Source organism: Mesoplodon densirostris, chromosome 4 (genome assembly GCF_025265405.1).
Source record: "Mesoplodon densirostris isolate mMesDen1 chromosome 4, mMesDen1 primary haplotype, whole genome shotgun sequence".
Taxonomy (NCBI): domain Eukaryota; kingdom Metazoa; phylum Chordata; class Mammalia; order Artiodactyla; family Ziphiidae; genus Mesoplodon; species Mesoplodon densirostris.
In genome coordinates this window covers 182305957-182322485 of record NC_082664.1, presented here as the reverse complement: position 1 = coordinate 182322485, position 16529 = coordinate 182305957, and the positions used below count along the sequence as shown (strand labels likewise).

Sequence of the window (16529 nt, the reverse complement as noted above, 5' to 3'; positions counted from 1 at the left end):
CGTGGTGGGGTGAGGGTCCTCTTCCGGGTTGCCCACTGCTGATTTCTTATATCTGCTCTTAGTGGAATGGGCCAGGGAGCTCTCTGGGTTTCTTTTTATAAGGGCGCTAATCTCATCCATGAGGGCTCCACCGTCATGACCTAAAATCACCTTCCAAAGGCCCCACCTCCTAATACTATCACCTTTGGGTGTCAGGATTTCAACCTATGGATTTGGGGGAACACAAACATTCAGACCACAGCAGCTTCATTCCCGATACGTCCCTAGCAGGTTGGTTTAGCTGTAATAGACCTAATAAGTGACTAAGAGAATGGAAGAACAGGAAGGGAGTTGGGAAGGAAAAGTATGAACTATGAATGCAGGTCAGTCACTTCAGTGGAGAGGGACTCAGAGGACACAGCTGTTCTAAAACGGCGTTATTTCACGTGTACCTATTAAAACAGTGGCCCCCTTGCTATGCTCCTAAGTGTAAAATGGGCTGGAAATACAAGAACCTGCCTCCTTCAAAGAAATCTAGTCACCCAAACACCAGAGGTGAAAATATGAGGTAATGGATTTCATCTCCCCTCTCTTGTAACTTAAACTTCAATAGAAGAGTGAGCAGATGTTGGGGAGCCCTTCACTGTGTGGATACTGAACAGTTATTCTAATATTATATCCCACATTGTGTAAAAGATAGAAGGTAATAACAGCAGAATATCCTGCTGTCACTTTAATAAAATTTCCCCGTGTTGCTATTGCTGGCATTTAAGTAGGTTAATGGGACACATTAAAAAAAAATTATCATGGAAGCAAAGGGCAAGCTCTTTTTAGATTACTGAAGCAAAAGGAAAGAGCTAGAAGCATGAACAAATTAGTCATGAAGAGTGAGCTCCATTTCAGAGGAGATGAAGGTAGATAAGACATATTAAAGGTGTTTTTTCATATTAGAAGCTTTTAAAATTATAATTCCAAAAACTGAAGACTGTAGCATGTCTTCATTATATATGGAGAGAGAGTTTCATGCTGACATAGAGGATCCCACCTGGAGCTGTGGCAACCCTCCAAGACCCACAGAGGTTGTCCAGGCAGAGACCCCTGGTCCCCGAGTGGGTGACGATGAGGAAGAATGCAACCCAGCATCCGAAGCTTGGGTTTGGAGTCACCAGTTGTGCGAGCTGAGGATGCTGCTCTGGGTGCCTCTGATTCAGAAAAGCAAGAGGCTGTTAGGGCTTTGGGGTAGGGGCGGCCTCCCTAAGTGTCTCACCAGCCATGATGGTCAGAAGGGGTTGCTCATTCACGAAGAGTCCAGACTTCTTTACCAGCGTGTCTTGCCTGCATTTTCACTGCTGCCCGGTACCCTCGGGCATCGAAAGTCCAGGGCAGACACGTGACCTTTTTCAAAACCTGGTTTCACGTTGATTTGGGGGATCTTGTGTCGGTCACAGCTCTGTGACAATCTTAAGTCAGGGTCATTGGTTCCGACCCATCCTCCTCATTCGTTCGACCTGCCCATCTGCTTCCTCAGAAGTTAGCAGCCATTTGGTGAAAATAGGAGAGAGAGGCAGGAGAAGCAGGAACAAAATGCGAAGATGACCATGTGGATTCCAGTAAGAAAAGTTTAGCTCGAAGGTGGAGACTTGAAAAACGGAATACTTCATAAGCAGGCAAACATACACATATTTTCATACATGCATGCCAGGTGGGCAAAGGTAATAAGGAGAGATGTTTTCCCAGTTATATGTTATTCTAAAGAAGAAAGAAGGAGAGGAAGAAAGGAAGGAAGGGAGGGAGAAAGCAAGCTTATAACTGATGTTATTGCATACATGCCCTTCTAATTAGTCTCAGTATTTCTGAAGCTCTTTGCCCCATCACATCAACAGTGTATAAAATGTACACATGAAACACTTCAGAGTGAGTCATACTAGACATTTGAAATATTTTACTGGAGCCATTCCTTCATTCATTCCCTGTACATTTATTGATTTTTTAAAAATATTCTTAAAAATCAATCATTTAAAGTGAGACACGTGTAACATGTTCTGTAAATAGGAAAACAGGATAACATGAGAGAAAATAACAGAGGTGCATAATATAGATTCGGTTCTGGTGGGACAGACACTGGGTCAGAGGGTTCTTTCTTAAGGAAACAACCTTAAACTGAGTCCCAGACCAGAAGCAGGACTCAGCCAGGATGGAAGGAAGCAGGAGAGGTGAGAATTCAGGTGGAAACAGCATTTACAGTGAACCACATGAAGAGGCCGGAGAGATTTTCCTAATGTGCTCTGGTTTTCCATTGGTTTCTGACCACCTGTAAGAGGCTGTCCTTCCCATCGGCACAAACACATTTGTAGTTTGTTTCAAGAAAGTAAGTGCGTGTGAAGCCAGGGGTGTAGGGTGATGGCTTGTGAACCCCACTCTGTAAAAGTTCAGCAAAATGTTTAAGTAGGGGGCAGTTTCTTAGTCTTTATTAGTGGCTTCATTGAGCTTTTTGATGAGCAGATGAAAGGGGAAAAATAGAAACACAGATGTTTGTTTTTGAAAATATGAGATAATATATTTGTACCCCAAGGTCAGTGGCCAAAGGAGTTGAATATTTCAGGGGCTGCATCATTTCATTGTAATACAGGACTTTTTTTCCTGAGATTTTCATTTCCCAAAGACAGTACAGAACTTTATCTGGATATTTCAAGCACTTAAATGGTCAGTTAAAATAGCGTGCCATTCCTTAAGTAGGGTACCTTTCTGCAGTTGTTTAAATTTTTAGGTTTAGACTACATCATACCTCTGAAAAAAACACGGAGAAGAACTGTCACTGCATTACCATTCACTCTCGAGAATTCAGGGCTAATTCCAAGTTTCTGACCTAAGCAGGTGTCTTAGGATCGTCAAGCCAGCTGGACTGTGGTTTACAAAGACTGTACTCATTCTCAAGACTCTTGATGTGAACGTGGCGCTCATCATCCATTCCCATTCCACATTTATAAGCAATAACTAAGATTTGAGATGAGCTTGGCTCTAGGAAGATGGGATGGTCATATTTTGGAATGTGCAGGCGATCCTTGAAATTTAATTTAATTTACGTATGGGATGTAGGTAATCCACGCGCCCCCTCACGTGGCACCCACAGCACGTCCTCAGTCTCCCCTCGGGCCTCTGTGGACACGCACCCCTGCCGGGCACCAGCACAGACAGAGGACCATTAACAGGGACGGTCAGCTTCGCACTGGGTGTGTTGGCAGGCCTATTGCCGCCTCTCCAGAGGTGATCGTGTCGCTGGGGAAGATGCGTTTCCTGTTTCCCTACGTTCGTTTGCTTCCTGCAAGGCAGCAGCTCTGGCTCGCCGAACTCCAGGCACGTCCCCACGGAGACCTTGAACTTGTGGGTACTGAGTCTTGGGGCGACGGCGCACCATGTAGGAGCCTGAGCGACATGTGCGCCTCGTGTACGGTTCTTGCCGCGTGGGCACAGCCTCGAACGGTTTCGTGATCCGGAAGCCGAGGCTGGCAGTGGTTCCGGGGGTGTTGGGACTGGCTCGCACCCCTCGCCCCCAGCGAGTGTGCCCGTGTGCATAGGTCACTGAGCCACGGGGTAGCTGGCAGAGTGGCGGTGCCGGGGGAGGGGAGTGTTTACACCACCAGCCAGTGCTTCCCGACAGGTGCTTTGCGGGGCTGCGGGCAGGGTGGGCGGAGGAGGAAGCCGGCTGTTAGGCCTGCACCGGCACAGCGCTCAGGGGGTCACACCCAGAGGGTCTTGTGAAGCTATAGCTCCTACCCGGGAGGGCTTCCTGTAGGAGGCAGGTGCGAAGCAAGCGCTCAGTTCCTTTCTCCGTCTCCCTTTTCTGTTTCTTGTTTTACCCAGACAAGTTTTCATGAACCTTCCAGACCTCTTGATTTCTCGTTTGTCTGAAGGCATTTGTTCCTTTGATTTCAACCCAGAGGAAAGCACGTGGACCACCTAGACAGGTTGCTGCTTTTCTGAGGAAGAGGCTGTAGCACAGAGAGGCTGAATGAGCAATCCAAGGCTGCACAGCTCTTGGTGGCTCTCGAAGAGGTTGTCGCTCTGAGCCAAGGCACCGGACTCCCAGCGCAGCGATGTGTTTACTCCCGTAGGCCCCGGCCCCGCCTATGCTGATGTAATTATTTAGCTGCACCCAAAAATCATATTAACAAAACCATAAATAATTGAAAAAAGCTATCAATTGACTCCCCCAAATAAAACCTTTCACTTGTGATCTACACACACATGTTTAACTATGTATAACAGTAGCATAATTTTTATGTTCTGTACTGTTTTGGTTCATATCAGATACCAGGGTTTAAAATGACTTTAAACATTTTCTTAATGGAATTATTTTTAGCTTTCAGAAAGAGTTCTTGCTTGAAGACAAAGAACCGCTTGCTAACCACAAGAGGGGAATCGATGCTCAGCTTTTAGCTGCCCTCCCTAAAGGTGAGGCTTCTAGATGGTTGACAAGTGTACGGTGCGTGTAAGTGTTGTGTGACCTGACTTTCTTGAAGGAGGCCCTACACTAACCTCCAGCTCTCCTCTCCTCCGTGCACCTTTCTGTCTCTTCCAGGAATCAACGTCAAAGTACCCCTCTTGTTGCATGGTTAGACCTCACCTTTCCACAAGTTCCCTCCTTTCACTTTAGGCATCCTCAGGTTTTCACTGGAGGCTGGTGCAGAGGATGAGAGAGGATTCCTAGAATCAGCCTCACCTCATCTGTTTCCTGCCTCTCACCTTCTCCAGGGGTGGGGGGTTCCGCTCATTGGCCCATTTCTTCTCTGTCCACCCCCTCCCACTGCTTCCAGCCCCTGAGGCTTTCCAGTGCTAGGAAAGGCATTTACACTTGATATCGTTCAGCTCCCAACTGGGGTACACACTGGGCAAGCAGTGCAAACTGCATCGGAAACATCTCTCTTCTTACCCAAGTAGGTACTCACACGTTTGCTGAATTCGTATTTTCATTGGGTAAGATGCATATGCAGTCAAATATTTGCATCAGCCACCAGCCCACTATGCCTAGTTCTGCCCGTGAAATGATGTGAACATTACCTGAGCTTTGTTTCTCCCAAATGTAACCCTAACGCAGGGGAGTACCAGCTCACAAGCTGTCTTCATCCTAGATGAGCTGTGTAACCCTTACTTCAGAGGAAACAGCTTTTCCAGCAATCCCACTCCTGGGCATATACCCAGAAAAGAGGAAAACTCTAATTCAAAAAGATACCGGCACCCCTATGTTCATAGCAGCACTATTTACAATAGCCAAGACATGGAAGTGACCTAAATGTCCATTAACAGAGGAATGGATAAAGAAGATGCAGTACATATATACAATAGAATATTACTCAGCCATAAAAAAGAATGAAATAGTGCTATTTGCAGTAACATGCATGGACCTAGAGATTATCATACTAAGGGGAGTCAGAGAAAGACAAATATCAGATATCACTTATATGTGGAATCTAAACACTGATAAAAATGAACTTATTTATAAAACAGACTCACAGACATAGAAAGCAAACTTATGGTTACTAAAGGGGAAAGCAGAGGCACGGGGAGGATAAATTAGGAGTTTGGGATTAACAGATACACACTACTATATATAAAATAGATAAACAACAAGGACCTATAGCACAGGGAACTATATTCAGTATCTTGTAGTAACCTATAATTGAAAAGCATCCGAAAAGTCATATATATATATATATATATATATATATATATATATATATATATATATATATATATATGACTGAATCACTTTGCTGTACACCTGAAACATTGTAAATCAACTATACAACTATACTTCAATAAAAAATAAATTAAAAAAGGAAGAAACAGCTTTGATGAAAGGTCAGAATTTTTTTCTATTCTGAAAAAAACCAACCCCCCCCAAAAAAAAAAACAAAAAGCAGCAAAATGAGATGAAGCCCAGAAGAAATTAGACCAGAAAAAAAAGTCTTTTAATAGAAACGAAAACCAGTTTATACAGGCCCACTGGCAAATTCGCATGCATCACGAGGAACTGAATGGGTTGTACGCCTGGACACAGGGTGATGAAGATGGATACTTGAAGGACCCCAGGGATCTGGCCCAGTGGAAACAAACAGGGAAATTTTTCAGTTTTCAAGTACTTAACAACACTGTCAACTGAAGTGGAGGCTTATTCTATGTTGCTCCGGAGGCCAAAATAAGAAGAATATCTAGAATTACAAGGAGGCGGGTGAGATTTTGTGGGAGAAGGAAAATTCTGATAGTTCATAGCACGTCGAAGTGAAATGCACTGCACTGTGATCTCATTCGTCCTCCATTAACTGGTCAAGTCAGGTCATAAGCCACGTAGTCAAGGGTAGGACAGATGCCGTGAAGGGTTCCCACCTGGAACCCCAAGTATGAAATGGAAAGGCCCTTCTAATTTTTTAAGACTGTTTGTGAAAGACAAACTCAATTTAATCTGAGCCAAATGTAAAAGTCTATGAAGACAATCAAAACAAAGAATAAGAATGAACAACTTGATTTTAGCAATAGCTTAGATTTGACTGATGAGGGAAAGTTATATAAAGCTAAAGTTTTCCCTCTTCCTCTCTCCCCTGCCCCCAGTGCCTTCTCTTGATGAATAATAGACAATATTAAGATCATAAAAATTAAGAACAGGATGAGAGCCTAGATTCCTTAAGGTTCAACGACTTGGAGCTCTACATATAACAAAATTTTAAAATGCATAAGCTCATTAATGAGTTTTATTAAACATTTTAACATAATTGGTAATAAAAATTATGATTTTCACCAAAGATCATTAACTTTATGTTCTCACAAGATTTATGTTTCTAAATTAACAAGGTCTTTAAAACATGCTTTTAAAGTATCAGAGTCCCTCTTCCCCTGAATTTCATCTAAATTCCCATAGTCTTATTTTGCAGTCTTTACTGTTTATCGGTTCGGGCAGGCGTGGTTGCAGAGACCCAGCTATTCCAGTGAACTTTCCACTTCCATGTTCGTTATTCTCTCGGTTCTTAGCAATAGCATGTTAAAAATTGGAATTGATTATGACTTTTAATGGCATGGAGTTCCATGTACGTTTATAAGTTTACAGAAGTCTCTTCCTGTTCACTTAGTGAGGGATTTTTGCGTCCGTGAAATTGAACACTAAAATGGTCATTGATTTTTCTCTAAGGAACTTCCTTTAACTGTGTATCACAAACAGGTAATCAAGGGATTAAGACCCTTTACCTGTGTAAAACTTATATTAAAATAGATTTTGCATTAAGGAATTATGAAATGGACCAAATATATGACTCTACTTTTTTTTTTTAACAGTTTCATTGAGACATAATTCCTATACCATACAATTCATCCATTTAAAGTGGACAGTTCAGTAGCTTTTGGTAGATTCACATAATCGTGCATTGATCGGCAGAGTCAATTTTAGAACATTTTTATTTTCCCCAAAAAACCCCTTCTCTTAGCCATCAGGTTTCCCCCTCATTCCTCTAGGTTTGTGATGACTTATTTTAGAAGTCGCTGGTCTTTATATTAGTGGCTGCCATCCACGTGTAAAAGTTAAAGGGGATTACTCCTGGGGAAGAAAGATACGTCTTCAGAATATTCTGGATCTGGCCTGTGGTATCAAATGCAGGCAGGGAGAGAGCTGTTCTTGGCAGTCCCCCTGCCACTTATATTTCTCTGGAAGGTTCTACTGTACTCAGGCTTGGGAGACTGAACTCAACAATAACTTTACCAGAAAGCCTGTTCTCAGAACTAACTGAAGAAAAATGTTTCCCAAGAAAAGCACCTAAGAGACCCAATTATCCTGAGTATTGGTATTATATATTATTACAAAGTATATGAGGCAGTTAAATATTTTTATAAAATATTATAGCCCCGATGCCAAAGTCCCTTAAATTGCCTTACTTGGAAAATGACCAACACAAGGCCCATCAGAAATAACTGAAGAAATAGACTCACAGAATCCATATTGCTTAGGCAAGGGCAGCAGACTAAAATCACAGGTATAATAAGAGTAAAAGTCTCAATGCACTTGAAAGCAAAGTAGAAAATTTGTTACAACAGAAGTTAGATCAGCTGTGCTAGTTTCTGTCTGGATTTATATTGATGAATATCACTGTTTTCTGAACCATGTTTTAGTTATATACATATGACATAGCATACCATCAATTGAATTATGGCTTTTGAATCTAATTTTTAAAAAATTCTTATTCCTTGTTTTGAGGAAATGGACACTGAAAAATTTAGAGGTAAAAGGGCATCAGGCTGCAACCTACTCTTAAATGATTCAGAAAGATTAATATGTAAATATGTGCATTTGTATGCATGTATATATACACAAAAATATACATATGGAGAGAGAAAAAGAGGGTAAAAAAATCAATCAAATGTAGTGACAAATGTTAACGTATGAAAGATGTCTTAATTTTTCTGAGTCTGAAATTATATAAAAATTTTAAAGGAAGGAAACCTTTTGGGAGATTATAAATAATAATAAACTATATTCAGGACTGGCAATCAGAAGATAACAGTGATAGAAGAGTCCGTGGTCTCTCTACCTGATACATGGAGTGATGACATGTTTCCACAGTCGGGGCAATTTCCATGATTTTTTAGTATTAGCTTCTTTTCCAGTGCTTTATAATAAACCCAACCAGAACTCAAGGGGGGTGCCTAATAAGGACTGCACGTGCCCATATGAAGGTTTTCTGTTTCCTGGAAAGGAATGAAAAAAGTACACACACACATCAGCCATTGACCTAAAGCATCCTTCTCTTTTATACAACCGACATGTTTTCACATGGAATAGCTGTACCAGAGTAATTATGTTACATGTGTGTTTTACTAACTTTGCTTTTAAATGGTAGACTTGGAGAAAGGAAACCAAACTCCAGGTGTCTCTCTGTTCCTTCTTTTTGCCTTCCACACCATTTCTTTTCTCTGTTATCTCATGTCTGTAGGAGTGAAGCAGGTGTTGGTCCTCAAGAATTAATTTGTTAGAAAGAATAGAGTGAGAGGTAACTTATTTACTGGAGGAATTTTTTATTTTCCCAGAAGATTCACTATAGATTTCCATGAAGAATTAACAAGCTCACGGGCCCATTTAAAGTATAGCTTGATTTATGACCTTATTTTGTTCCTCAGTAAATGATCAGAGAGGACTCTAAGGTTATAAGCCTTGAACTGGTTTTGAGCTCGAATCTAGGCTTGATTGAAAAGAAGGCAGTGCTTGGCTAGTGGTGTCTGTGGTCACCATAACCCAGGGTGTGGAGGACATCTCGTGAGCAGGCTGCCTATGTGTTATCTTTGTCCTCTCTGTCCTGGGATCAGTGCAGGATGGTAGCATCCGAAGGGGGCTTTGGAATCACCTGGGAGCATTTTTGTGGCGTTGCACCTGGGGTTGATTTGGCTTTTAGCAGGGGAGCCAGGGATCCTCAACATCCTACAGAAGAGGGCTCACAACCACGAAATTGCCCACTTGAGAGGCCTATAGCGCCCCCATGGTGATCTGTGATCTGCTCCAGAGCCAGCACCCCGAGACCCTGTATGTCAGCTCAGTATTATCCTAAGTCGTCGTCTACCCAGCAGTGAATGACCACCGGACGACAGCGTTCGCTGGCGGGTTGCCCAGCCTGTCTTGCCCAGACAGGGACAGCAGGATCATTTGACTCACCTGCCCTGTCCCTCTCTTTCCTCTCACTGCACCAGACTTCTTGGGGTTCCGTATCTATATTCTGACCGTCAGTCCGTCCCCTCGTCATATTGTCTTAGTCCTCACAGAATATCGAAGCCGGGCGGTAAAGGCCGTAGGAAAAGGATGGTTCTGTAGCGGATGGGACGTTCACATCGTCTCCCCGTTCGTTGACCTTTCCTTCCGGATCATGGGAAGTAAGAAATGTCAGGAAGGAGCGTGTTGCGTAGCTTTTTCACTGGACTTTTCTTTAAGTGTTTTCAGTTGCATAACTTCTATAGAAAATTTTCAACTTTTAATGAGATAAAAATGATTTTCAGTCGCAAATTAGCCCCAGAGAAGTCTACTTATTTTTTCCCAGTAGACATGGGCATCATATGCCACCCTGTGTGCATTGCATTCATATTTTTCATGCTTGTTCTTAGTGCATTCGGATGGTTTATAAACAGCAGAAATTGATTGCTCACCGTTCTGGAGGCTGGAAGTCCAAAATCAGGGCGACAGCATGGTCGGGTTCGGTTGAGGACCCTCTTGCTGGTTTCAGACAGCCAGCTTCTCATGGCATCCTCACATGGTGATGGGGCTTGGGAGCTCTGTTGGCCTCTTTATGAGGGCATCGGTCCCATTCATGAGGGCATCGGTCCCATTCATGAGGGTGGAACCTAATCACCTCCCTAAGGCCCCACTTCCTGCCCCACCTCCTGATACCTTCACTCTGGGGGTTAGAATTTCAACGTATGAATTTGGGGGGCGGGACGCACACACATTCAGACCATAGTCTGCCTAGTGGAAATCATTTAGGAGAAAAGGCAACATGCCACTGTACTACTCAGACCCTATTCGTATACACCATTTCTCAGTTATGGGTTGAGGGCATGGGTTTAAGACAGACTTCTCGGAGTCCTTGGAATTTGGTTTCAACCGCTTCTGGAGCAGTTTTATGAAAGATACAGCTCCATTCCCTGCTTTGGGGTTTAAGTAATTCATTGATACTCCTCCTTGAAAATATTTTCAAATTTTCAAAGTATGTGCTACCAGCCATGAAAGTTTCATCACCATTGTCTCACTAGAGCTCATTTGTTACCTGGGACACTGCTCTAAGCCACACTTCCTCCAAAGACAGGAGGTACCACGGTCACCAAACCCTTGCCTTCTACACTGGAACGCGAGAAGCCAGATGCCCACCCCCAGCTGCTCTGGTGCCTGCGAAGGCCACTGGACAGAGAGACTTGTGAAGCCAACTGTCTTTTGAAAACAGTCAATCCAGGTGGCTGTCATTTAAAAATAAATTAATAAACAGAAAGATGGCTGGTATCTCTGAACACAATCAAAGGACAGTATAAAAGTCGTGTGTGCACGCACATGTGCGGTTTTGACTCACTCCTAAAAATAACCACTTAGGGACTTCCCTGGCAGCCCAGTGGTTAGGACTCTCACTGCCGTGGATTGGGTTCAGTCCCTGGTCGGGGAACTGAGATCCCACAAGCTGCGCGGCAGAGCCAAAAATAAAAATAACCACTTAAAAAATCAAATGGAAATTGAAGCAGCTGAAAATTACATTCCGTGCATTCATACCCTATCCTGTGAGTTTCTGCTTTGACTCAGCCTTGCCAATGTTTCGTGGGCCCTGGGGCTGTCACAGCTCTGTGTTCCTAGGACCTCAGTGGGAGCTGGTTCAGATGAGCCCTTAAGAATTCACGTGATTGAGGAGGAGACAAGGAGAGAGACCTTTATTCTCTGCCAAGTTTGGCCATTTCTCCAGAGAAACCATTGTTTGGCCTCTCAGTGCAATATCCTTGTGGCCAGTGTCACGGGAGACCCTCGCAACATCAGCAGAATGCTCATCTGATCTCCCAGCATTGCCGGAAGGGTAGGGGTCATTACATTTTCCATTGTCCACCTGAATTACAGCCAGGACGCAAATGTTAACATTTCCTCCCAGGGAAAGCCTGTAAGGGGAGGCATAGGAACTGGGTTAATCTAAACTGTAGTTGATCAAGGTGTGCAGTCACGCACCATTAGAAACCCCACCAGGTAGTTACAGATATTTACAGGTCAGCGATGGGTAACATAGGAGGGGTGTGAGCTCCTGACCGGTGGGGCTTGCTGGTGGCACACGGGGGTTCATAGTACTTTAGTCTCTACTTTGGCATGTTTGCAGTTTTGCATGATGGAAAGCTTGAAATACTGTGCTAAACCCAATAAAACTAAACAGATGGTGAGACTTGTGCTGGCTAGAGAGAGAGATTCAGGGTTAGGCTTCCTCTGGCTCCCCTGGATGAAATAGAACTCACTCTTACTACTCCATGGTTTTACTTCTTAGACCAGCCTGTGACGTGTGTGTGTGTCTGTGTGTGTGTGTGTGTACACGTACTTATCTGGCATCTGCCTCCCCACAGTCTGTAGGTACTATGTCCGTCTTGTGTATCACTGTTGCATGAGAACCATGAACAGAAATACGAGTTCCATAAATAGATGTTGCAGGAATGAATGAATGAATAAAATGAATGCATGGCGACTAAATACTGGCCTATCTTTTTCTTCTTTTTTGTCTTATTTTAGTTGCAGAATTAAGAAAACTCTTTGAACCAAAGACGAAAGAATTTTCAGACATGAAAAGGTAAGATGTTCGTTGTGCATAATTAGGAAATAGAAGAGTTTGCAAAGCAGTGTCCAGTGTTGCCTGAGAACTGATGTCCGTGGCTCACCACGCCTTTGCTGGTGTCTTGCACAGAAAAGAAAGAATTGCCAGGCGCCTAGAAGGAATTGAAACCGACACGCAGCCCATCCTCTTGCAGAGCTGCACGGGCTTAGTGAGTCATCATCTGCTGGAGGAGGACCTGCCCAGATACACACGTGCCACAGACCCAGCCAGTCCTCACATCGGTGAGCTTGTGGCCCAGTAGCCCGTCATCAGCCTTTTCTATCCAGCGCTCCTGGAACGTGAGATGTTCCAGGGGTGTGAACTGTGTCGATGTGCATTAAATCTGTGTGTTTGTTCAAACCAGCAGCAACACCTGTGTGAGCTCTGCCACACCTCCCGGGTGTGGTCCTCCAGTGTCACAGCGGTGAGAAATGACCCCCCAGTTGGGTAACTAATGACCAGTCATTTGTCTCCCACACCTCCACCCCCCAACCCCAGACCATCCCAGGGCAGGAACTGTGTCTCTCTCTCCACCCCCTCAGGGCCCCAGCTGTCAGAGACCCTCAGGTTTGTTTGGAAAAGGGCTGAGTAAGACAGGCATCTCTTATAATAGGTTTAAATAAAATGCCCAGATGCCCAGCACAGGACAGCGTTGCTCTCGGCAGGGAGCATGGAAGAGCAAAGCTGGACCTCGAATGACTGGGGCTCTTACTCTATGTGTTTATGCAACAAACATCCTATTTAAGTTGTTTTAATAGGTGTAATTAATTTTAAATGCATCGTGTATTTATTTCATATTAAACAGCATGTCAAGCATGACTTAGCTTTTCCTTGGTTACTCAGATGTTGGTGTAGCATCAGGTAGTCCACGTGACCTTGGGAGAGGGCGACGCACTCGGGGCTGCCCTCCCCGCCCTCCCCGTCCCCGGCTCTGCGGCTCTGCGCTGCTGCTCTTATATCCAGTGTTTTCTGATTCCTTCCTCAGAGAGAGAGGCTGGTCTCCCTTCGTGATGTGATAAGTTTGCCTGTCTCTACAGTTTCTGGTTTTCTGTGGTCAGAAAACTAGAGAACTAAGATTCTTTTTTACGTACGTGAAGAAGCAAGAGTAGACAGAGTACCAAGATATATGGCCAGAAAGAAACCCCAGTGATATAAACTGTGCGTCCACGTAGTATATGATCACTGAAGCATCACGTTAGTGAGAAAAGGAAGAATTAGTTAATAAACCGGTAATGGGAGAAATGGGATAGCAGGGGGGAGGGACTATGCCCCCTCCTCACTTCCTACCCAAAACAAAAATAAGGTGCAATTAATCACATGATTAATTTTAAGAGAATAATTAAAAACAGGAGAACAAAGGTGAATATTTAGTTCCAGCTGAATGGAAAAGGACTTTCAAAACACTGAAACAGCTGTAGAAATCACCAATGACCAGGTCAATTGACTTGACTACATAGTAATTAACATCTGTGCTTCAAAGAAGATCTTTGACTTCACAAAAAATTAAGGAAGTTTAAAAATATCCATGAAGAAGATAAAGAGCTCATATTCCTATAAAATTTTACACAAAACAATAAAAATGACACTATGAATCAAAAGAATATAGAGCAGTAAGCTTGACCAGATGTTCCAGAGAAGAAAAAGATAATGATACAAGTGGCTACTAAATAATTGAAAAATGCATGCATCTTCTTTTTCTAGTAATCAAAGGCAATTTTTAATTTAATTAAAAAATTTTTTTTGGAGAAACAAGACATCATGATAAGCATTTTAAAAAATGTGGATTTATATAAATCCAAAATACAGGTATAAAGATGAAGTAGAACAGATACAGATAGATAATAAATTATTATGTGATTATTTGATAGTCTCATGTATAGTTTTATATATTATGTATGTGCTTTCTTTCTTAAATTTTTTTATTGAAGTATAGTTGATTTAAAATGTTGTGTTAATTTCTGCTGTACAGCAAAGTGATTCAGTTATACATATGTATACATTCTTTTTCATATCCTCAAAGGCGAGTTTTAAAATTAACACTCAGTATTAGTGAGAGAGCATACATTGCAGGTTCCAGTGTAAATTGATTCAGGCTTTACAGAAATTAATTTGACAGTTTAGCACGTGTCTTAAAATGATGTACCTACTGATAAAGGAATTCCACTTTTATGCAACTATCTTTTGTAATAGTAATCAGAAAATAAGATGGATTAAAAGTTAGAGTCAACTTAAGTGCCCAGAAATATGAAAATGGTTAAATTGATTCTGGAATGCCTATAGTGTGAAATATTATGAAGCCTTAAAATGAAATGATGTCTTCAAAATAAGATTTCCACACTTAGAAAAATGTTTTATGTAGGACATTAAGGTTACATAAAATATGAGTTATTTTATATAGAAAAAAAATCACTTATATAAAAAGAAGAAATCACTTATATAAAAGACTAGAAAGAGTATATAGAAAAGTTTAGCAAATTATCCATTTATTTATTACTGATTATTATATGTTAGTGATTATTGGTGATTTGGAGATTAACCTTCCTGTGTTTTCACTGTAGACCTTTTCTACATCAAGCATGCAGAGTATAATTGGAAAAAGCCACTTCTGTTAAAAAAAAAAAAAAATGAAAAACACAGCCACACCTGGCGGATGTTGACATGGGCCATTATTGTTATGGTTACTATCGGATCCTGTGTGGTTTCCCATGAAACCACTATCCATCACTCATCAAATTACAGCAGTTTGAATATCTGTTATCCTTTCTAGAGGAGTCTGAACTCGTCCTCTGGCCTCACACATGAAATATTAAACTCAAAAGCAGAAAAGTAAATAAGGGGAAATAGGCACTGAACTAGAGTGAGGACTGTCGGGACTGAGCTTTAGCTGAGGCCATGCTTGACGCAGCTTATGCAGCCCATAGAACATCACAGCCTTTATGTATTTCACTGCAGACCTCAAACTTCTTCAACATCCCAGGTAAATCATCTTAGGCATCTACACGTAAGTGAGAAATTGGACCTTTGCAGCCTGGGCACTCGGAACGTATTGTGTACAGAACAGAGTAGAATAACCACATTTTATGATTTGCTTGAAATCTGTGTGTGTGACCTTCTTGTAGGCCAATCAAATGAAGAGGAAGAAACTTTGGATTCTTCCTTAGAAAAGCAGACTCGATCCAAACACTGCACAGAATCCTTGGGCATCCATGGTGACTCCCCCTACGGTTCCAGCATCATGGACACACAGAGCCTAGAGTCCAAAGCCGAAAGGATCGCCAGGTACAAAGCAGAGAGGAGACGGCAGCTGGCAGAGAAGTATGGGCTCACCCTGGACCCGGAAGCCGACGCCGAATCTCCATCTCGATACAGCAAGTCCAGGAAGGACCCTGAGACTGCTGAGAAAAGGGGAGGAAAAAGTGACCGCTCTGCTGAGTCCAGCAAAGATTCGGGCGCTTCCTACTCCAGGACCGAGATCCCGGGGCTCAGGAGCTGCATGGCTGGGTCCAAGGACCATGCCCTCCACCGGCGCGATGGTGTTTCCGACACAGAGGTGCTGCTCAACGTAGAAAACCAAAGACGAGGTCAAGAGCCCAGTGCCACCGGGCCAGCCCAAGACCTGCCCCCCACAGGGGAGGGATCCGCATCCTTCCCGTTCTCTGGGCGAGACTGCACCCTCGGTGAAGTGCCAAGGTCCCCAAAGCCAATGCACAGCCTGCCCGGCCCATCACCCGGGCAGCCTGCCTCTCCGAGCCACTCCACAGGTGACCTGCCGCTCCCCGCCGAGGCTCGAGCCAGGTAAGCGATGACCTGCGGATACCTGCGTCCCCTCTGCCACCTCTGTGTCTGGGATCTGGGGGTCCTCAGTGCTCTGCGGAAGTCTGGGCTCACCGCAGAAATAATGCGATTTATGGTTTTTTAATTTCCGCAGTCTCAACACAGGTTCTACGGAAGCAGAAAGCTTCCTGGTCTTTTTTATTTATATAATTCTTGGTGTGTCCTTTTTTAAAAGAATAAATTGAACAGGTATCATGGGGACACACTTTGAGGACCTTTTTTTTTTTTAACATCTTTATTGGAGTGTAATTGCTTTACATTGTTGTGTTAGTTGCTGCTGTATAACAAAGTGAATCAGCTTTACTTATACATATATCCCCATATATCTTCCCTCTTGCATCTCCCTCGTGAGCCTCCCTATCCCACCCC

The 16529-nt window shown here is 43.1% G+C and overlaps 1 protein-coding gene across 10 annotated transcripts in view; it reads left to right on the top strand.

The window, feature by feature from the left end:
* Positions 1-16529, top strand: part of SVIL (supervillin) — a 243371-nt gene that overhangs the window by 141410 nt on the left and 85432 nt on the right. For all 10 annotated transcript variants that reach the window (XM_060097838.1, XM_060097837.1, XM_060097833.1 and 7 more), the window contains exons 4-7: positions 4340-4431; positions 12245-12302; positions 12417-12568; positions 15446-16121. In XM_060097838.1, the coding sequence (XP_059953821.1) occupies positions 12295-12302; positions 12417-12568; positions 15446-16121 (836 nt within the window). In that variant the 5' untranslated portion in view covers positions 4340-4431; positions 12245-12294. The remainder of the gene's footprint in view (positions 1-4339; positions 4432-12244; positions 12303-12416; positions 12569-15445; positions 16122-16529) is intronic.